General features: G+C 27.1%; 1 protein-coding gene across 2 annotated transcripts in view; it reads left to right on the forward strand.

Moving 5' to 3' along the window:
* The window catches only part of LOC126894653 (collagen alpha-2(XI) chain-like), a 103,195-nt gene that overhangs the window by 49,507 nt on the left and 28,862 nt on the right, over positions 1–24,826 (forward strand). For both annotated transcript variants that reach the window (XM_050665818.1, XM_050665819.1), the window contains exons 21-37: positions 1–54; positions 3,654–3,715; positions 3,876–3,921; positions 4,542–4,657; positions 10,906–10,950; positions 11,364–11,417; positions 11,972–12,026; positions 13,467–13,564; positions 13,800–13,868; positions 13,931–14,006; positions 14,078–14,167; positions 14,231–14,266; positions 17,305–17,384; positions 17,725–17,787; positions 22,640–22,703; positions 23,353–23,397; positions 23,484–23,536. In XM_050665818.1, the coding sequence (XP_050521775.1) occupies positions 1–54; positions 3,654–3,715; positions 3,876–3,921; positions 4,542–4,657; positions 10,906–10,950; positions 11,364–11,417; positions 11,972–12,026; positions 13,467–13,564; positions 13,800–13,868; positions 13,931–14,006; positions 14,078–14,167; positions 14,231–14,266; positions 17,305–17,384; positions 17,725–17,787; positions 22,640–22,703; positions 23,353–23,397; positions 23,484–23,536 (1,106 nt within the window). The remainder of the gene's footprint in view (positions 55–3,653; positions 3,716–3,875; positions 3,922–4,541; positions 4,658–10,905; positions 10,951–11,363; positions 11,418–11,971; positions 12,027–13,466; positions 13,565–13,799; positions 13,869–13,930; positions 14,007–14,077; positions 14,168–14,230; positions 14,267–17,304; positions 17,385–17,724; positions 17,788–22,639; positions 22,704–23,352; positions 23,398–23,483; positions 23,537–24,826) is intronic.

The raw sequence follows: 24,826 nt of genomic DNA on the forward strand, positions 1-24,826 counted from the left end.
GCGACAAAGCTGAACGAGGCGCTGATGGAGAAAAAGGGGATCAAGGTGTTAAAGGTTTGTACTACTCTTTTCAAATAACTATTTTTAAAAATTATATTTATAGTAATATGACGGTTTTTTTTAATGCATTGGGAATTATGTATAAATATGATATTTTAATTAGTTAGTATTTCGCCTCTTCCTCATCCTTCATTCAGATCTATAAATTCTAAAATAATTTTAGAACAATTATTCATAAATACTAAGTAACCAATATGTATATTTAATGAACTCAATCCATTTTATACAAATGGAGTTCGAAATTCTTTCTACATTTATAGTTATATTAAATTAAAAACTACGTTGTTAATTTCACAATCGTTTTTAGTTCTACATTGTCCCTTCCACACTACTGATATGAAAATTTGCTTCAAAAATCAGACACACGAAATTCATTTGTTAAGTTGAGTTTTAACTGATACGCTATTAGATCACATTAAAATTAAATGTGAATATTTCCTTATAATTTTATAGAAATATTAGTAATTATATAAACATAGAAATCTTTATATTTTTCATAAAATAAATTTTATACGTATATTAAATGTGTATAATACATGTATATTACTGTGATCATAAGTCTTGTTTTTAAAAAGGACGCATTTATTCCTGCTTTTCGCGACTCTGCTGTTTTAATCTTGATATTATACACATTTTTCATCAAAAAGCTATTTTAGCGATTATTTTCTAAATACATTGTTAAAATTAAAATAAAAATATAGTGTAATCATTTATTTTACTGTCGAGTAAAACAATTATAATTTATTCTGATGTAGTATTATAAAATAGCAGACTGCTATGTGAATTGTTTTTGTGAACATTTGCGTGACTGTCTATTGTATTATATTTGTTGTCTATTTTATTTTTACTGGAATAAATTATTAATATATAGTAGTTAAATATTATTATTAACTCCTTCCTTTCAACAAGGTTATAGACCCAGATATTTGGTGTGCTAAACAAAGATTTTTATTTATTCTGTTTTAATTATTCTGAAAAAGTGCAGTATGTAGTAAGTGCTTTGTGCGATTTTTTTGTGTGTTCGAGTGCAGATATTATGTAACACAAATATTTAAATTTTTTATTGCAATAATTTGTTTATTTTAAAATACAGAAAGTGTATTGAAAATTAGTTATCTATAATGGATAGTGAATCTATAAAAATAAACAAATTAATTGGTGCATCTAACTGGCAACAATGGAAATTTCAGATGAAATTACATAATGACTTCATGTAAAATATTTGTTGTAAATTCTGGTAGAGTAAAGAAACCAAATCTAGTAAGACGAAGTGATAAGACAGAAGGTAATGCTCGACAAAGAAATAATGTCGATTATTCAGATTGGAAAAAGGCAGATAATAAAGCTCAGAAATACATCGTATTCCATAGTCGGTGGATAGCAACCGTTACTGTATATAAAGAATTGTGATAAGGCCAGAGAAATATAGGGAAAATTGCTTAGTATATACGAGAAGAAGTCAGCAATCAATATTTCTATGTTACAAGAAAGATTCTACAAATATGTTATGGATCTGGCAGATAGTATGACTGGTCACATATAAAAACTGGAACATTTGAACATAAAATTGAAACGGTTAGGTGAACTAATTTCCGAGTTAATACTGATGACAAATATATTGATGACTTAACCAAACACGTATAAACATTTTTACAGTGCGTGGGATTTCATGTTAGATGCAAACAAAACATTTGAGAATTTGACATCACATGAAAAATCTGGAAAGTACAACTTCTGTAAACGTGAAGGTCATTGGAAACGCGTATTTGTAAGTAGTAAAAATAAACATTTATTAAATGTTGCTATTTTTGTAGACGATAGACTAATGATAGCAACAAGTAACGACTTGGTGAACAAATTGATGATATACTTAAAGGATAATTTAAAGATGAAAGAAAGTAATCTAGATCAATTCTTTGGTATTATTGAAATTTATCATAGACCAGACGGGTTGGGTTTATGAAAATTGTAACACCAAATATTTTACAGCAAACAAGTATTACAGAAATTCAACATTTTTTTTTTTTTTTTCCACCGCCGGCATAATGTGGACCGCCCTGGAACTACCGCGAGGTATTGCTTCAGGGCAACAGAAATTCAACATGGAGTTGGCAAACCCAACATCAGTTCTTGTAGACCTTCAACATTGGCTAGATGCTAGTTAGTCAGATTCGCGACAAGCAGAGAGAGTGTTATATCGTAAAGCAGTTGGCAGCTTGTTATATTTGAGTCAGGTAACAAGATCTGATATAACACATGCGGTTAATATTGTCAGTTGGTATCTCGAGAAAACGCAGAATATACAATGGAATGCGGTTAAACCTATATTTCAGTGCTTAAAAGGTACAGTTAATTATGGTCTATTTTATAATTCCAGTGCTAAACTTGAACTCGTGGAATACAGTGATGTTGATTACGCTGGGGATACAGTCACGAAAAAATTAACATCAAGTGCTATATTCATGATGGGCTATGGAATAAAAGCTTAGGGTTCGCAAAGCCAAAAATCAATAGCACTATCATCGACTGAATGAGAATATATAGCTTTAATTAGGCAGTACAAGAACTTTCATAGTTGTCGCTACTAATAAGTGACTTCCTGTAAACACAGGGAAGTACACCTATTATGTAAGCAAATAATCAAAGCGTACTTAGATTAGTAAAGAACCAAGAATTCCATAAGAGAATTAAACAAATTGATGTAATGTATCATTACATATGTGATAAATACACTGAAGGTTTGTTTATGTTAGAGTATGTATGCAGAATAAAGCAACTGATAGATATCATGACAAAAATTACGATTGACGCTACACCTGTACTTCCTCTTATATGTTCGTTCCTTATCCTATCTTTTCTAGTCTTATCACTCGTCCATCTAAACATTCTCATCTCTTCTACACTCATTCTTTACACTTTTCTCTTGTCAACTGCCCAACACTCTGAATCACACGTTATAGCTAGTCTCACTACAGTCTTATAGAATTTATCTTTCAGCCTCATTGGAATTTTTTTATCGTATAATACACCAGACGCTTCTCTCCACTTTAACCACCCGCACTTAATCTTGTATCTTACATCCTCGTCAATACCCCCGCTATTTTGCACAACTGATCCTAAATACTTAAAGCTGTATACCTCTCCAATCACGTCCTTGCCTATTGTCACTGACCTCCTCATTTCAACTTCTTCGTGTTTTCTTTTGTTAAACTCGTTCTCTATATATTCTTACTTATTCTTAATCTCTTTTCTTCAATAGCTGATCTCCACGCCTCTAGTCAATTAATTTCCTCCTTTTAATACTTTGCCGACAGCGAACAACATGCACCACAGTACATGCTGGGTAGAATGTGGCAATACAATATGTAGTTTAATTTAATCTCTTGTCATTAATAATTTAAGTAGAACTATGACTTGGATAATAAGTATTTTTTTATAAAATAATCTGAGTAAAGATAACACTTCATTTTATTTTACAAAAAATAATTTTTGTATGAGTACAAAGAACTGTTTGAATTCCATATTTTTTTTACTTTTCTAAGAACTATTATATTTACCAATTATATTAAAAATTAATTTTTATGTGTTTATAGGGGAGCCTGGAATAGCTGGATCATCAGGTCTTGTGGGTATTGAAGGACCTGAAGGACCAAAAGTAAATATCCATCACAATATCAATTTCAAATAAAAATAATATTTTATTGATGAATAATACTAAACCTTTTGCCAGTATTTTTTATTACTTTAATATACTTTGTGTTACATTATTGAGACTAAAAGAAATAATATTGTAAGTATGCATTCATATTTTATAGGGATCAGAAGGACCTCGAGGTGAGAGCGGCAGTATTGGAGCACAAGGTGAATAGAACTTCTAATTTATCATTCATTAGTTTTTAGTCTTAGTTTTATGTTCTAATAAAAATGGAGTTTGAATATCTCAAACTAAAAAATCATTAAAATATAACTTTACTATTTTAATATACATATTATATCGGTGCTTGATATTTAAAGCATTTATAAAGTTTGTTTTAGTCATATTGTGTACATCAATAAATATTCATGTTTGTTTTTGTTAATACTAAGCAATGTAAATTAGTTATGCAATTAGTTTCGATGGTGTGGGTTATAAATTCCCACTATAGAACAAAAAATATTCCTGTGGTGCTGTTTATATCTTTGATAAATTTTAACAAATTCAGGTATTGCGGAAGTGTCCCAAAGAAATTTTTAAAATCCCAAGCTTTTTTTAAACTTTAAAAGTCCTAAACCCTGTACGTTATACGTGGGATTATAAATTATTTTACTATTCTAAATTTTCCAACTGACAAAAAATAATTAAAATTTTTTATTAATAATCTAATTCTTATAAAAAAAGTTTGAATACATATGAGATAATGCATATAATTAATAATTAAGAAGAGTAAAATTTATAGTATTTAAAAAACATTAATATAAAAAGTTTTAATATAATATTACAGGCGAAAAAGGTAAACCTGGACCAAACGGTTTGCCAGGATATCCAGGATCTCCTGGTGAAAAAGGTGATAAAGGATTATATGGAAAAGATGGTACTCCTGGAGAAAAAGGGGAACGTGTAAGAAATAAAAACACATATATTACTTAATTTAATTTGTTACTTATATGATAATATTAATTTTGAGGCATTTTAATTAAAACATACAGAAAAAAAAATTTGATAATGCCATTTTTAAGGTACATAATTTTGATATATTCATTTATATTCCTAAAGTTGAGGATGTTTTTTTTTTAATTTTTAGTAATAGTATGTTTAAATTGATTAAATCGGATTCTTTTGACGTATAGACAAATCTATTCAGAAAAACTGACAATCTGACATAAAAAATGACACTATAATAAAACTAATATTATGCCAACTTCGCATTAAGGAAAAATGTGATATAAAAGTTTAGATTACAGTCATAGAAAACGTACTGAGTGATTATTCATTTAACAATAACTTACGCGATATTTTTTAAAATATAAAACGTATAAGATTAAAAGTTTATGTTTTAATATTTAAATGTTCAAACAAAAAAAATAGTTCCTATTATTCTATTTCCTCTTTAACATTTTACCAACTTTAGTTTTTTAAATAGAAATATATACGCATATTTAACCAATGTACAAATTAGAAAATGATCTATCTAAAAATATTGTTGGTTGATATAGTGAGCGTATTAAAAGTAAATACGTTCTTTACAAGGACAAAAAAAAATTTTAATTTATTTTATATAAAAATAACAATAACAAAAAAACACATTTATTTACAGTTGTACACTCTGGCTAGATAAGAGAAACTCACTGAGTATGACGTCCTAACCGGTTTATTTAGGGGGTATAACTTTCTAGAAAATGTGAAAAAATTCGAATAGCACTCGGTCTTTATTCTTGTGCTGAGCCAGCATTTTTGAACCACTCTTATTCCCATCAACATGTAAAAATACTTAAATCTTTTTAAATGATTTTTTTATAACTTATTATCAACTAATCGTTTTTCTTATTTTTAAGCCAATTAAAAATGTATGTTTCCATTTAAAAAAATGAAGAATAAATTCTTCTTAAAATAAATTTTAAGAAGAATGAAGAGGGAATATAACTTAATATACACATTTTTTTTAGCTTAGATGCGAAGCTGAGAAGGTATTGGTTTTACTAAGATGTGTTTATTTTTTATTTTTTGTGTATGTTACCACTTTTTCTCTGCTCTCATCGAACGGATTTCTTTCAACGATACGTCAAAAGATCACAAATCGTATCTAGTCGAAGACATTATCCTCAAAAATTGAAAAAATTTCCCTCGTTACCCGTAAATGGGGGAAACCCCCAAAAAATTACAAATTTAAAAATCGCTAATTTTCGAAATTTTTTCAATTTTTTTTACTAAAAACTGCCGTAACTTTTTCAAAAATGAACATATCAATATAAATTTTTTTTTTATAGATGCTTGATGTCTTTATCTATCATTTGGTATATATTTTTGTAAATTTGACACTTAATCTGCCCACAGGGGGGGTTTTAAAATGACAACTTTTTCACAAAAAAATAACTTTTTCAACTTAACTTTTGAAAATGTTCCGGAAGGTCTGACACTTTTATATATATCTTAAATTAATGCTAATGTAATATACTTTAATTTAAAAAAAAAATTTTGACCTCTGGTCTTGTCTTCACGGCGAAAATCGCTACCGAATGCTATTTTCGTGTGAAAATTCTCGATTTTATAATTTACATTTTAGCTTCAAATATCAATACAATTTTTTTATGAGAAATAATATTTTTTAATCATCCCTTTTTCATTCGACATACTTTATCTTAATTAAGATATTAATAATGAACTAACAGTTTATGAAGCTTTTGGAATAATCCACCAATTTTTTAAAATTAAACACTATCTAAAGATTTGCATTGAAGGTTTTTTTTTTATAGTGATTTTAATCACTGTCAGATATCATTATACTTGATCCAACTATGCCACGTCACCACTGTGCCGCGACCCCCCTGTGCTGGGTTTATTTAATCTAAGCGTATAAAATACTAACAACTTCTGTAAAGATAAAGTTATATTTTTGAAAATATTGCCATAGAGAGGAAACTCTATATATATTACATAATGTATTATGTACTAAATGACAAATATTATGCTAACACTCATTATCAACCTTTATAACAATATTGATACTTTGATGTTCCTCAAATAGTTTTAATCCATCGTTAGTCAATAAATGAGAACTAATCGAAACTTTGGATAACGATAATAACAATCAATGTTTATCGTAAACAACTTAAATAGATATTGTTAGATTTTTCATAAAGATCTATGAATATTACTAATTAAAATTAAATTTCTAATGATTAATTTATAATACATATTGATATTGAAACTACTTAAAAAAGGTAAAAATACAGTATGAAATTTATGCTATTACAAAAATAATATTTAAATGATCTTAGAAAACGTTTAAAATGTAATCAGTTTATTTATATTTTTAAAAATGTAAAGTTTGTTAAGGTTTTTTAATTGGGTTTAATATACCAAATGTTTAAAATTATAGATATAAGAGTTCAGCGTAGTTAAAAAGAGAGATGATCGCCAAGTCAAGTGGGAAGAGAGTTGCCACGTGTGGTGATGGTCACCATGCCAACAGCTAGTCTGCCCATCGTATAGATGTTTTACATCAGTAAAATTTGATTATTTTTTTATCTCTATCCTAGAACCGATTTTTTAGAGGGGTAGTGTACCTTCTTGACCACCTAATGAGCTCCTACCCACAGCGTACAATACGTTAAACAAACACTTTTTGAGCATCGCATATTTTCTAGGGTGGCACGCTTTTCTTTTCATTCTAAGGTGCAGCCCAATACATGCAATAAGTAAACGAGTAAGTCCGATTTTAAAAAACCCAACACATGGGGGTCGCGTCACAGTGGTGACGTGGCATAGTTGGATCAAGTATAATGATATCTGACAGTGATTAAAATCACTATCAAAAAAAAACGCTTCGATGCAAATCTTTAGATAGTGTTTAATTTTAAAAAATTGGTGGATTATTCCAAAAGCTACATGATCTGCTAGTTCATTATTAATATCCTAATTAAGATAAAGTATGTCGAATGAAAAAGGGATTATTAAAAAATATTATTTCTCATAAAAAAATAATGTTGATCCATACACTTTTCAATATGTCATAGCATTATAAAGTTAAAAATGTAAAAAATAAAATCGAGAATTTTCACACAATAATAGCATTTCGTAGCCATTTTCACCGTGAAGATAAAATAAACTCCGAAATTTTTTTTTACCATAATAAAGTATATTACATTAACTTTAATTTAAGATATATATAAAAGTGTCAGACTTTCCGGAACACTTTTAAAATTTAAGTTAAAAAAGTAAATTTTTTGTGAAAAAGTTGTCATTTTAAATCCCCTCCGTGGGCAGGTAAAGGGTCACATATAAAAAAAATATATACCAAATGTAAGGTAATGATATCATGCATCTATATAAAAGAAAATTATATTGATTCGGTTATTTTTAAAAAAGTTATAGCAATTTTAAGTAAAAAAAATTGAAAAAATTTTGAAAATTAGCGATTTTTAAATTTGTAATTTTTTTGGAGGTACATGTCCTATCCATTGACCTCTGATCCTATAGTGTATAATGCGCTTAAAGAACCACAATTTTGAAGAATCACATATTTTTGAAGGAAGACGTATCCCTTCACTTATCCTCCTAATGGGCACCTATGCATACGCTAAAGGTGTAGGGGTTTAGTGCTATAAGAAATAGGAGCAATGGCTATTCGCTCGAGGAGAGTCTTAGTACTATTGTATTATTTTATATTTTTTAAATTAAACACATTTTAATTAAAACTTCCATAAATAATAAATTGAGAGAAATGTATTTAGTTTTTTGTCTCTCTTAAAAAATATTGAAAATGTAGATGAAAATATTGCCACTAAGATACAAATATTAATTTACTATAATTAATATTACATTGTTTTAGTATATAAGCTACACTTATTGTAAAAGACTTCAGCAAGCCATTTAAATAATTTTTCAAAAAACCATCAAAATCCTGGATTACTCTTCCGCAAGTTTTCTCGTGGCATAAAATTGATTTTGAAATACTTTGTTCTATTAAAAATAATACATTATACTCAACACTTTTTATTCAAGTAAATAATTTAAAAAAAAATAAAATTTAAAAACGCAATTTAGTTTTGATGGGAAATTTCTCCTATATAAAGGAAAATGGTTTGATTTCAAAAAAAAGTATGTCAAAGGAAAGAAGTAAACAAAATATTTATGAAAAAGAAATTGTATTAATCCATACATTTTTAAAAAAGTTATAGTAATTTAAAATTGAAAAAATAAAATATGAAATCGTGAATTTTAATACCAAAATTGCATGTTTTTTAACTACGGCAACCATTTGCACATAGAAGATAAGTCGTTGAGCCAATTTTTTTTTTAAACTTATAGTACATAACATTAGCCTTATTTTAACATATTTTTAAAGCTCAGAGTATTTCTGAAACATTTTCAAAACTTAAGTTGAAAAAGTGAAATATTTGTGCAGAAGTAGCTATTTTGATTCCACCTTGTGGGCAGGTATAGAATCAGATTTTCAAAAAATGTATAGAAAATTAAAGGAAAATATCTATGATTTCAATATAAAAAAAATTATTTTGATATGTTCATTTTCCAATAAGTTATGACAATTTTTAGAAAAAAAAAGTTCAAAATTTACTGATTTTAAAAATTGTAATTTTTTGGGGGATTTTCACCATTTAGGGGAACAATGGCAAAATTTTCAATTTTTGAGGTTAATATGTTCAACTAGATACGATCTTTTGACGAATCATTGAGAAAGATCGCTCAGTGAGAGCTGAAAAAAAAATAATAAAAAAATAAACACGTTGTGGTAAAATAATACCATCTCAGCTTGGCATCGAAGCTAACAGTTGCTGTTATAATTATAAGATTAATGCAGAGATCTGAACGTAATGAAGGTTTTAAAATCTATTAACTAATTTTCTTAAAATGTAGCATTTGTAGTGCCACAAATTGAAAAGTTTTATTTTCTGAGTTTATCCACTTTAAACACAACTCTACTAAACTAATGGTGCTATTGACAATACAAAGATTTATGAACTTTTAATATCACAATCATGTTGGGTTCATAGTTAATTAATAATTATCTTTTATTTCAGTATGTTTAAATTATGCAAGTTGTAAAAAATGTTATAAACATGCATTTATTATAAATTAGGATCGACAACTATTTTTGAACATCGATATAATTTTTATGTCAGCAGTTTTTTGATAAATTTTCAATATCGTTATTATTGTTAAATATCGATGTTAATAAGTTTGTCAAAAATAGAATTACATATTTATTTAAAATTTTACATGGTTAATTTCTGGGCACATTTTGGGTCATTTTAATATTTAGATACTCCTATAAACATTTTATGATAAATAATAGTTATTATATATTAAAAAAAGCACATTTTTTTAAAACTTACAAAAAATTATAGTATTGCAGTCGATGGTTAAAAGAAATTAAGCTTTCAACATACATCAATGTATGTAGTGCGGGTGGAGTGGACATAAAACTGTACGATCTGTACTCACTCGAACTAAAATTGTAAAACAATTAAAAATTAATAACTTTTACTTTTATTTTATTTTATTTTTTCACATTAGAAACAAATAATGAAAAATATACTTTTAATACAGTTCAAAACTTTAAAAAATATTTAAAAATGACATAAAGAGAATAATCTTGAGCAATAGTAATTAGATTTTTCAAAATATCGTGAACGAATCTTTATAAATGATGTAATAGATGTGAATTAATGCTTATATAACTTTTAACTTATAACTTTTAATACTCTTTACATCATATATCGTCTTTTAAACCATAATTTCATTTTTAGCTAATTCTAAAACCTCTATATATTTATATGGATCAATATTGTATAAAAGATTATGTTAGAACATTTTTTTTTAATCGTAAAGTTTAAAATTTTTTATCTTTTTCTGATTTCCCTCGTCATTTTTAATGTTTAGAATGCATTTCATAACATAAAATTTATAATTATTATTTGTTTTATGATCAACATTGACGTATTAAGAACATTTTTAAAGCTCACTTTTTTTTTTTGAATCCTCAACTATAGAATTTTTACAAAATTCTAACTTATTAACTATTTATTTGCATACAATATAAATTTTGAATAAAGGAGCTGAATGTTTAGTTATTGGAATACTTTAGATTATTACAAAATAATACAATTTAAGTTCATGTTTTTAAGGGTAATACTGGACTACCAGGAGAAAGAGGAGAGATAGGACCCCGTGTAAGTATTAATTTTGTAATATATAATTATAAATAAATGTATTTTACAGAACGAATTTATCACAATTGAAAAATAATAATTTAAGTAAATTTGTTTGCAATTATTTCTAAACAAACTGATTTTTTTCTCCTAATATAAATTTATATTAATTAAAATATTTACTACTTAGTAAGTATTAATAAATAAAAAGAATTTAACAGTAATACAACAGTACTCTGAAATTATACTATAGTAAATATTACAAATCAAATGTTAATAATTCTATTATTCAAATTTAAATAGTTATAATAAGTTTAAAAATGGTTTGTTTGATAAATTAGTTTAAAATCAATGATAGCCAGCAGTATTATTATTATATAATTAAACTAAATTCAATAACTGTATTCAAATAGTTTATTATTTTTTGGTTTTAGGGATTTCGAGGTGCTAGAGGGCGTGCTGGAACTGATGGAATTCCTGGATCAAAAGTATGCACTACTATTTTAACTTAAACATCAAAACATAATAAAAATATCAATTTTATTTAAGTACTGATATTCTTAAAAAAATGAAAAAACTTTTAATTCATACATTTATAAAATTGTAATATATTAAAAAAAAAAAAAATGAAATATTCAATTTTGTAAATTTTATTTAATCATTTTTACCTTGTAGGAAACCTATGAAATTTTTATCATTTTAATTGAATATTAAATTTTTATTTGTATATTTTATCTTTTTATGGCCAAAATGATTAAAATGTTTTTTTAATCTTTGACTCAACTATAACGATATGGTTGTAATTTTGGGCACCAGAACTTTCAGAATTCCTCTGCTTCATTTAGTTGTGTATGTTTTTTCGAGATGAATAAATATTGAATCTATTTTCTGTACTTTATCATAATATTATAAAAATACAATCAGGCCACCTTTAATTATTCTAACTTTAAAAACTCTTTTTAAAAAAACATTTGTATAAAAATTAATTTCTTATTATTTATTTATTAATTATAATGTTTGGTTTTATTTGAATCTTAAATAGGGTGATACTGGCCAGCCTGGCGCAACGGGTCCTATTGGAGAACGAGGAATACCCGGTTTGTAGCTCATGCATAACAGTAATGAACTTATTAAATTAAACTTAGTTATTATTTATATAATCAATACCGAACCTAAGGGTTATATGATATGTTTACTAAGAGCTTTGTTAATGTAGTAGCCTTTCGTAAAATGCAAATAACGTATAAATTTAGTTGAATGATTTTATAAAGCAATATAAAATTTCATATTACGAAATTTTTCCGGCAGACATTAAATACATCAGTTTATTAATTCGTAATAAAATATTACTATTATTATTATCATGGACATCATGATGGTTGACTTGCTAGCAAGGTTGAAAATAAAATAAACAACAATCGACATTACTATACTTATTACACTCTGCACAACTTGATGGAATTTTCAGGCATTCGTAGCAGTCATGGGAGCAATTTATCTGCAGATATTTTATGGATTATTCAAGTCGCGATCAAGACTGTAAAATAAGATATTAACGAAAATTCTACAATAATTATAACCTTTATTTCTATATGCGCTTAAGTCGATTTTACAATTTTTTACTATTTTTTTTATACAAGGTAGAGCACAACTACAGGTGCAAATATAATGGAATTTGAGAAGTATAAATTATATTTAGGTAAAATATACTATTTGAATTATATACGAGTAAGTGTACCAAACTTCAAGTCATTGAGCAAATACAGTTATACAAGACTATTCAAAATGTTCAGTCGAGATTGAATAAAAAAGCACAAAGTCAAAATTAATTAAAATTTATAATTAAATAACTTATATTAGTTACTGAGGAACACAAAAAAAAATTGATAAATCTAATATCATCAATAAAATACTCAAAAAAATAAACCAAATTTGAACAAAAAATTTTATTATTAAAAAAAAAATAAGCCACAGTATGGTTTGATATCAACTTTGTCTCAGCTTTTATAAACATGGTTCTTAATGTACCTTTCTACTCAATTTTACATTTTTTTTATATAATTATATCTGCACCTATATTGTCAATTACTGCTATCCACTATGGTTTCTTTTAAAATTCTCAATACAATTAAATAAGGTTAACGACAGAAAAAAATATATGAATTAATGAAATACTTTATAAATCCAACTAATTATCATTTTTATTAATAACTTGGATAATTTTAATTCAATAAAATGTAATAAATATTTGAAATAAATTATAGTAAATTTTAATCTGAGTGAGAAAATTTTAAAAGAACCCAACAAACTTGTAATACTATTGTGACGAAATAGGTGTAAAATTAATAATGTTAGACAAAAAAAAGTAAGGTTGAGTGGAAACTTTATTAAAGAAACCATTTTGTGTCTAGTTTAATTTTAACATAATACAATTTTTTTTCCATTTTTGAAGTTTATACAATATTGATTTATTAAGATATTTTAATTTATTCCTCTTATTTGAAAATTCTACTTACTTATTATTTCGCATAGGATAGGTGCGGATGGGTTAAGAGGTTTTACTGGACCCCCCGGGGCTTCTGGTCCTAGCGGTAAAGATGGTCTTCCAGGTTTTCCAGGAGAAAGAGGTCCACCAGTGAGTAATTAAGTTTTTAATTTATTCCATTAATTGAACAAGTGTTTCATCATAAAATGATTAGTTCAGCATAACAAAATCGAACATTACAAGCTAAACACCAAATAACAGTTTTTAAGCTATTTAGATTACCTATTATACAAAAATGATTAGTCATATCATTCATATTTAATATAATTTAACTACTTTGTTGTTGTTATTTTTATTAATAATGAAATTCCAACTTTAATTTTAGGGGGACACTGGACCAATAGGTATTACTGGCGTCCCTGGAGTTATTGGCACCCCAGGACAACCAGGAGAGGTTAATTTTTAAAATATAATTTTTAAATAAACTTTTTATGAAAACAATTACTTAACTTACAGGCGGGATCCATGGGTGAACCTGGACCATCTGGACAGCCTGGTTTACCGGGTGAGCCAGGAAGACCTGGTGATTCTGGTAAGTTTAAGTATTTTCTACAATTATTTTTAAATTGTTAGTTTCTAAATAATATACTTTTGTTGATTCAGGAAAAGAAGGACTTCCGGGACCAGTTGGATTACCAGGAAAACCTGGAGAACCAGGTTCTCCAGGATTACCTGGCTTTCCAGGAGAAAGAGGTAAGTTTTTAGTATTAATAATAATTCTAACTAAAATCTGATTTTTAATATTTCTTATTTTAGGTTTACCAGGAACAGCTGGAGTTATTGGTCTTAAAGGTTTGAATTAAATTTTAAGTATGTTTACAAATTTACATAAACAAAAAAATAGTATAGTACCTTGGTTTAATTATTTTAGATACAGAATTTATAAAAAACTTTTAATATAATTACATTTCATTTCATAAAATATTTAACAAATTTTGAGACAAGTAAAAATTAAGTTTTATTAAAAAAAGATAAATTAATAAAAGTTTAAAATGTCTACTAAATCACAAAAAGTTATACTTTCCACGTTTACTCGTTTATCATTAGATATCGGACTTATGAAATTTGTCAATAGCACATGTTTACCAAGTTGATAATTAATTTGAACACGTGACTATTTTAACAACACAATCAAAACTAAAACTTATATAAATTACTTTAATCTCCAAAATGTGAAGTCAAACATATACGGAGAATATATAAAACTAGTGAACGTGTTAAAGAAAACGCTTTAGTATTAAGTAGTAAATATTTAATATTTAATATTCTACATGTTCCCCTATAATATAATACAAATTTTCAAGTTAATATTTTTTGTTGAAACATATTCATCATTTTATTAAAGTTTCTACATTTTAATAAATATGTCATTACTCAAAAACAAATAAGTTTCTTGCAATTCAATTTTTTTATAAATCAACTGTAAAATATCATGAATAAGAAATAACAACCAAATCATTATGTCGTATGCTTATGTCGCAGTATGTTAATTTAAGTAGTATACATAGTTATTTTTTTTAACATAACCCACTTAATTGCTCACAAAATGAAAATAAATTTTTAAGTTTTTTTCTTTGGTTAAAATAATGTAAACAATTTTATTTTTTTGGCTACCTTTAGTTACTTATCTATTAATATAGTAGTTTAATAATCTATGTAATACTCTTTAAGTTCATTCCTTATACCTGGTAGAGGTATCAACTTTGTTTTTAATTAAAGAACACATATTTTGAATTTAATAAAATGTTTGAGGTATTATTTTAATAGTAAATGGGATTTGAATTTTTCATATAACTTTATTCGTTTATTAGATATAAAACTTTAAAATTCCAAATTTTTAAATTAATATACATGGTATATGTGATGATACAATATATGAAGGATAACAAATACAGATAGCTAATAGGTTTTTAAAATGTCGCTATACACAGATATGCAGCTTTTATAGTCAATTATGACTTTATCAACAGATATGCTTAAAGTGCGGTCATAAAGCACATTGTTGTGAGTTAACATTTATAAATACACCAATTGAAAATACAAAAAGCAAACCGACAAACAAAGAATGAAATCTGACGAATAATAACTTAGTTATTCTTTAGTAATTGTTCACTTTACCAAAACCTATTTTTTTGATTTAAACATTTATACCAATAATTAAGAATAATCAATTACACATAGTGAGACGGTGTGGCCGAGTCGGAACATGGCAGTGCTTGACGCGCACTGCCTCAGGTCCGAAACTCGGTCACGGGCGGCTTCATTTTCCGAACGAGAGATCAGTTCGGTAATTGGAGTCGCCACCCCACTTCCGGCGACGGACTAACCACCCGTCCCGGAGTATAAATGGTTAAGAAACCTCCTCTTTTAGGGTAGGTCGTTATGGCCCTTAATGGGTTAATAAAAGCGTACAAAAAAAATCTATTAGACATAGACATTAAATATTTAAAGCCAACAACTGTATAATTAATTTTATGTAGTCGAAATATATTTCTATCTATTGGTTTTAAAAAAATAAATGGTAACACGATGTAATTATCATACTGTGTATTTATAAATTTAATTGTGATATTTAGATTTTAGATATTAACATAATTTATTTTATCTTTTATTTTAACTTCCCCTACAGCCCAGTAATTTTTATATTCTTGTAAAAATCGCTGAAAATAAGTTATTAAATAATACAATAATTGTATATTAATCAAAATGATTTAAAATATTTAATTCAAAAGAATATAATTAATCACCTTAGTATAGTTTAACTAAAAACTTAACTATTTTTTTACAGTTATTTAAGTATATCAGTCTTTGTTTTGATTTATAGTTTGCATTAACTATAACAAAGTTAACCTTAACAACAATTAGATTGAAATCGGTGAACTTAATTGTTTTACTTAAATTGATACAAAACATTCAAATACTCTATTTTTACTTCAACGAGAACATTTTTAGCTATTTTCAAAAGAGTAGAAACAATACTTAAATTTTATAAATGTGTTATGCAAATTCATTTTTGTAGTACAAAAACAAATCTCGATAAAATCGACTAGTAATTTTTCGGCATATGACAAAAAACACTTTTCATTTTTTAAATTACAAAATATATTTAAACGTATTTTCGACTTATCAGTTTATAGATTAAAGGAAGAGAATTTAAAAATATTATTTTTAAATTTATGTTAACTGTAGATATAAATAACTATAAATTCTTTAATACTGGATCAACTTTTATGTACATATTTTTCTATAAAACAAATTCCTATAAGATGCTTATAGAAATATAAATTGATTATTTTAACACTAACCACTCAATTTCTCTTTAAATAATAATATTTTGTTATTTTTTTCTTTTGTTAGACACATATATATATATCTATTTATCTGTTTTAAAATAATTTTTATGTTCACCCTTTATGCCTTATAGGAGTGTCAACTTTATTTTTTTAAATGATGACATACATATTTAATTGGTGTATAAAAATAAAAATGATCCAATTAAGAAAATAACTGGTCGATAACAATTTAAAATATTTAAAAAGTTATTAAAGTAATTTAAACAGATAAATGGAATTAAATATGTACCTAACAAAAGCCAAAATAAAAAACTTACAAAAGAAATATTATTTTAAGAGAAATTGAGTGGCTAGCATAAAAATAATCATCCTTTACATGAATAGTATATTTTTTAAAGAAAAGTGTAACAAGAGCCTTAAAGAAAAATTATATGTTCTTAAAAATTTGCTCCATAGCATTTTAAAACATAGATTTGGTACTGTTCTTGAGTATTGATTTTTAAAAAAATGTCTTCAGCCTCATAAAACATTTTTTAGGAGATATGGGACCTCAAGGATTACCAGGGTCATCTGGTGATAAAGGACAACAAGGAGAAATTGGAAAAGAAGGACCACAGGTTGATATTAAGTTTGAAAATATAATTAAATTAAATTTTATGGTGGACTATTTTCAATGGAAATATTTTTTATCTCGTTGATATTATTTGGCTTAAATATATAATGGAAAAAAATTTTTGATGGGACTAAATTGAACACCTTTATAAAAAATAATTTTGTACAAAATACATGTGATTTGTAATTTTTGGAAAGCTTATTTATGAAATGAGTCTAAAATTAAAATTATTTATAGCTGTAACCTTATAGCAAATGATATTTATCTAAAAAGTACTTAAAATTATGTAGTATAATTGCTTCTAACATTTTATAGACAAATAATATTAGTGTACATGATTTTAGGGTTCTGAAGGACGTAAAGGACCTCCTGGTGTAGCTGGTTCCGTTGGTTTAAAAGGAGATAAAGTAATATTTTGATTTATTGTTTAATTTACTTATATTGCCTAATAATAAAATTGTTTTTACTGAAAAAAAATATAAGTGTATAGAGAGAGACCCAATTTGTTCTGACAACTTAAATAACTTCAGATTCGGTTAATATTTTTCGCTAATATTTTTTTGAACAATTAACACACTTGTGGGTTCTAATAGTATTATAATATAATTATTTTTTTAATTTATCAAAAAAAATTGTTCAATATTCATTTTTCAGAGTAAAATGTGTTAAAAGTATTTTTTAACTATTCTTTTAAATTCACTCAAGCTGTGTAAAACAATATAAACGCGTGCTTTTTTTTTTTTATATAACACAAAGAGTTAACGTATTTATCATTAAAAAACGAACTAAATAAGCACGTTATAATGTAACAGTAGAAATATTCTTAAATTGAATATAATACACCAAAAATAATATTTTATAGTTTTAGACTATATTAAATAAAAATAAAAATTTTAAGTTTTCCTCATTATAATAAAGAAAAACTGTATCTCAGATGCATGTCACATTTTGTCGCTTTTTCAGGAAATCATAAAAATAAACTTTTTTTAATCGCTACAGAGATTGAAATAAAAGTTAGCATACTATTACTATTGGTCTACATTAAAAAACTAAATCATATGATTCGACTTACGTCGCAATAATGTCGACACTAGTTTAGATTGTAGAGACCATTTAGGTCGTTTAATATTAATGAACAGCAATAGATTATTCAAAAACCGAGAAGACAAACGCAATAAATACTAGTCTTCGCATAAAATCGCGTCACTTTTGCTGACGTCAGTGACGTGGTGTCTGACATTATATACGAACGTCAAAAGACAGCAGCGTTGAGGCGACGGTGTGTTCGAACGGTATCGGTTTATCGTGTCCAGTCGTACGGTTGAGTATATCTTCGACGACGCGAAGAAGTATCTGTGCAGTATAGGAGCAACCGGCTTTGCGGTCATTGTTGGACTTTGTACCACCGACGTATCGTACGCGATAACAGTCAGTGACACTACCATTTGTCCACAAAGGTAGGGCGGTAGATGACAATGGTAGCGCGGGTTGCGATATTTCATATATCACGGAGCGCGCTAGGGACTGTGTAACATATCCCCCCTCCCGCCAAGTCACCGAATTACTATGCGTAAGTCGAGTGAGAGACCTCAAATTGCGGTTGAAATATGTGTCACATTTGGTTGTTGTAATGTAATTTTTTTTTTTTACTACNGGTTGAAATATGTGTCACATTTGGTTGTTGTAATGTAATTTATTTTTTTTATGCATTTGTTTTGTGGATGTTTCGAGGGTCGAGTGCATGCATGTTCTCGTTTTAAAATCAAACCTGTTATCTTCTAATTTCATGTGTTCCTCCGGCGGTCGCTGTTCCACTGCTACTGCTGTTGCGATCCTCCATTTGTCGAGGAGGAGTAGTCGCCGTTGATATATTACAATAAGGAAAGTGGTAGTAATAGTGGTTAAAAATTTGTCATTTTTACCAAGAGGAACATGCAACATTTTTATCCGGTGAGACGCGAGATACCCGTTCGTATTGCTCAATAAATGGTGTATTGGAGAGGAATCGGTCATATGTTTGAAGACCATATGTTCAGTTTACAAGTGTTCGAAAATAAGTTTATTGAATTGAATTACACCACACATTAGAATATGTTTATATTCTATTGGTATACATATTGCATATTGTTTAATAAATATTATTTTATACATTTTTAATATTGAAATACAATATTTCCTTCTTATAAAGTAGGGGTTTATGTGTTATTTAACATCAAAAAAGATATGAATGAACGCAGCGCCCGATAATATTCACGCGGGTTCGTTTACGTTTGTGGTTTTATTTTGTCTTAAATCTTTGATTATGTTGAGGATAAAGAATAAGGTGAGTGGATTATATGAATGAATGTAGAATAAAACTTACAAAATATAATTATAACAATTAAATGTCATCAAATCATAAAATCTTGTATACACCAATGTGGATAGGAGGGACACTTAATACTAATGTCACAATGGCGCTGATATAAACAAATAATAAATTGTAAATGTGAGCAAGTCATAAAGAAGATAAACAAGCATTATACTTATCGGCTAATTGAAACGGCTGATGATAGTGTTGAATATTGAAAGGATCAATTGAAGTCGAATGCAAGTAGCTGACCAACGTGTACAATATGCTGTGAACAGTACTGTAGATACATTACAGTATAGACCCATAGGCGATTTACTGAGTGCACGAAGGTGCGACAATGGCAAATGTGATATTTTACTTTTATAGCAAAATTAATACAAAAATACGAGCTCGCAAACGCCATAGAGCTTATAACTAAAATACGCTAAGATGGCGACGACAATGCAGACATAGAGAGAAGACTAACAAAAACTTGGTGTAGCACAACGATAGCATAAATAATCATAACACAATTTCTCGACAGCACATTCGACCCATGTGTATCCAACAGATTAGTAAATAATTCATTTATGAGATCAGTTTTACAATATTTTAAATACAAATATTACATCAAATAAATGCTAAACTATATAGTTGATAAAATTTTGAAGTATTAAAGATTTTTTTTTTTTATGAAATTTTGTATGATGTATTACTAAAATACAAAATAATAGACATGTTGCATACTAAAATTAAAAAAACATTTTTGGCATTTTCACTTTCCCTAGTGCAATGAAAAGGCTGCGAACTAAACTATTTTACGTTTAAAAGAAGTTTCCGTCTAATAGAGAAACGTTGATAAGAGGTTTCACAGTATTGCATATTTCCGAACACAAAACCTCTTACCATGTTGGTGTGGTGGTAGAAATTGTGACTGTGTAATTCACAGTCAACGAGTATTTTTTTCATGACTGATACTCGTTTCCCGAAACTGTTGACCTTTAAGGACAACTACCATACTTGTAATCGGCTCCGCAATATCGAAGAAGGGTCATACTGCGTTAGGCGCGCCTCAGGCCGCTGCCATCTAAGGTGGTTGGAAAGAGACAAAAGGCGGCATGTCGGATTAACGTTGACTTTTAGTCTACCCTTTTAGAACCTATCAACGTCGTTTGCTATTACATGTAGGAGGTCATCTAATGCACGCAGGAATTAAAATGAATGTTTCTACATTATCGTAGTATTTTTCGCGCAAAATACTGACTTTCTGATCTACTTTTTGCTATTCTAAACAACTGGAGTGAGCGCACATCGCTTGCCGTTTTTTATTTAAAATAAACTTCGTCATTTAGAGAGGAACTGGTTCTCTTGCACAATGGTGGAACAAAAGTTGAGAATGAGTGGTAATAATCAACTTTTCTGATTTAAAAAAACTTTAGTTTAGTTTAGTGCCGTTTATTGTAAAAAAATAATACAACACAAGAGTACGCCCAAGACAAATAACTTTTTAATGGAAAATAAGATGAAATTACAGAATTAATAAGATGTTGCTTTGACGTTGGGTCGGTGCAAACCGACGTATTCAGACAGAACGATGAAAATTATTTCAACATATAATTGCGGCGGGTCGTCGTCAGCCGTGCGATACTTGTTGAACTTAGTAACGCGGCCTATTGCACGCAGTGTCAGCTAATCAAACTACTATGTACACATAGTAAGGCAACAGCTAACAAAAGTGGCGCGGATTTTGGGGCTTCGCGTATCACAGAAAGACACGGATCGTGTCAGGTTAATTAGTTCATTTTTGTGTGAGTTTCGTTTGTTAGGTATCAATTTCAGTTAGGACCTTTATAACTTTGATAAAATATGAAAGGGGTCTTTGTAACAATATTCATTTGATATAGATTGATGTAAAATTTAATTTCGCACACAAAAAAGGAATGACTTGAAATTATAACTTTTGGACGTACATTAATCAATTTCTGAGACACAAAAATATGCTCTTTTACAAAGTCTAAAACTGTAAAAGTTATTTAAAAAAAGAAAACAACACAAAATATTCCTTGGATCAAAAGTTATTATAATATAAAAACATCGTAGACCACCTTGTTATATCAATGTCTGTAGAGACTACTGTTGACACTTTGTTATATTTCAAATTTCTTTAATAAAAAGAACTCAGTGTCGTGGGTGATTTTCAGAAGATGTGAAAACATATATATAAGTCTAACATCACAGATTTAGCAACAAATAATCTTAAATAAAACACGTGTTTATAAATTTTTAAAAATCGTATTTAATTAATATAAATTATATTATAAAATAATTATATTACACATAATAATTTTAACACATAAATATTAAAAATGTAATCTCTAAAACAATATTTAATGTGTAGAGATATTAGTGTAACATTTACTTTTATTTTTTTCTTAATAACATAGATTTCTTTTGATAAATAAATAAATATATTTTTATATAAATTTATACATTATGGTTTGTTAAGAATAGTACCCTTGATTTAAAAAAATGTCTATTTAAGGTGTTATTTATTTTTACAAACCATGATGAATATCGAGTTTATTGTAAAAAAATAAACTATATCTACGAGTATGAATAGTTTTCGTGAGTAACTTAGTGAAAAATCAAAAAAATATATTAATTTAAATTAATATTTTATACTGGATCCAAATCTGTGATTGGCTTTTTTAGTTATTGAGATTAAACCTAATTAGTAAAAACGTTAATATCTTTTACATTACTTAAGAAATCATTTTTAGGGTTTATCTGAAACTTTATACCCTCAATTGGTAAAATTTACTACAAACTTCATTTTACTCAATTTACTTCACTTATTAATAACATGGCTGTAAAAAAAATGTATAATTTTAGATTATTTCTTTACAATATTGAAATTATTTTTACAGGGTGAAATCGGACTTCCAGGTCCAATAGGAAATGATGGCTCTGTAGGAGCTAGGGGAGTTCCAGGTAATATATATTTTTAATTTAAAATGTTTTGTTTGGTAAAAACTGAAGATAGTGGTTATTTAAAAATTGAAAATTATCAGGAAAATATGCTTAATCTAAAAGATGAAATTTCTTAATTTAAGAGTTAAGACAATTAAATGTCAATTTTGCTTCACTTTTGTTCGCAAGAATGCACTAAGTTTGAAATTATAGTAGATATTCTGAGTAATTTAATCCATTTAGTAATTTAGCAGTTTAAAATTAATTAAAAAAGCATATTGTTTAAAATGATGTTTTAAACTAAATTACTTGTTGCATAAAACTTATTAACGTAGAAATTGAATTTTAACTGAATTCAAATGCGATATTTTGAGTAAAATAAATGTATGATTTTAATTATTATCAATTAATATTAAAATGTTATTATATTAAGGTATAATTTATTATACATGCATTAGGTATGTGTATACATTTAAAAACCATCAACTCTATTTTTTGATCATTAATACTGGGTATTAACTAGATACAAAACTTTAATGAATTTAATCAAAGAAATTAATTTTTGAACATTTAAAATTTAAATCACATTATTTTGTATTATATTACATAGTAAAAATGATAATGTTATAATTAAAACTGTAAAAATAATGATTATTTTGTCATTCATTAGGTCCACCTGGTCCTGTTGGTCCACCTGGAGATGATGGAGATAAAGGTATTAAAATATATTATTAATTTAATTTTTTTACTCTATTATTGTAATTTATATAAATAAAAATGTTTTGCAAAAATTTAAAATAGGTGAAATTGGTATTCCTGGAGAAAAAGGATTTAAGGGATCTAAAGGAGAAATAGTAAGTTTTCTGTTATAAGTCATTTCCATATTCCTAGAAACAATAATGTAAAATTTTATTTTTATGATTGTACACAGCCACATTGAAAAAGACAAAATTGTTCTAACGAATTAAAAAAGTAACTGAGTCGATAACCGTCTAATTTAATTGACTAAAGTTATTAATTCAAAATTATTCACTTACCATTTCAAAAATGATTCTTTTAGAAGAACGTAATATTAATGGTTTAGTACAAAAAATAGATTTTAGACAAAATTGAGTTAATTATGTCTTTCATAAGACTAATTGGAAATATTTGTTGTATACTGGACATAGTAATACTTGTAAAAATACACTTTGTATAGATGAATTTTCGTCTTCTGAATTTATTTTTTAATAACTAATAATAATAATCACTACTAGAAGATTAACTTAAGATATTTAAAAATAAAAGTACAAGTTGACAGACTCTTATCATAAGAGGCTAAAAAGTATCCCGATAATTTTTAAAATAAAATTTTTTCTATATTATACATAAATAACACAATGCTAATAAATTATACCTCATCAGTTTTCTTGATAGCTCAATATGGCGTATATATGACTTAATTCGATAAAAATAAACGATAACAGCGGGGTTAGGTATAGAGTATTATTAGATAAGCCTAAGTAGACGTAAAACTTACTGTGGTTAAATTTTCCACAGAACAAAAATTTTATTGACTTTATTTTAAACACTTTCTAAAAAAAGTAGCTCGCTTGAATGGGATACTAGTCATTGAACCGTCAATTTCTCAGCTAATGTCAAATAAACAGCAGTGTATACATTATTTTATAACAATCATAATGAAAATTTAAAAATCGCAAATGCTGCTTTTATTTTACTATATTCTGTTCATTAAAAAAATAAAACTAAATGAAGTAGAATATGGTAGCAATGACTTTGTACCTATCTAAGAATTTGTATAGTGATTCGAACTTATTAAACATATTGCGAGAAAAAGAAATCTTAGGAAAATATATACGCGTGTTAACTATCTACTTGAATACTTAAAAAAAAAAAAATCCTTTACAAGAGAAACATACCGTCACTTTGCGGTTATTAACAACTAAAACCCCACCTTTATAAATACGCAATGCACGTCCGCTGTCGAGCAAATAACACTGTGCACACTAACACTGTTATGTAATGTATCATTCTTTTGATGTTCGTCAAAAAAACAACAAAGTCGTGGAGCGGCAGTGTCCAATCCCAAATATACAGTAATAACGTACGTTTATGAGCGTTATAATTACATTACAGTATCACGT

This window comes from Daktulosphaira vitifoliae, unplaced genomic scaffold (genome assembly GCF_025091365.1).
Source record: "Daktulosphaira vitifoliae isolate Bord-2020 unplaced genomic scaffold, ASM2509136v1 Scaffold_1, whole genome shotgun sequence".
Classification (NCBI taxonomy): domain Eukaryota; kingdom Metazoa; phylum Arthropoda; class Insecta; order Hemiptera; family Phylloxeridae; genus Daktulosphaira; species Daktulosphaira vitifoliae.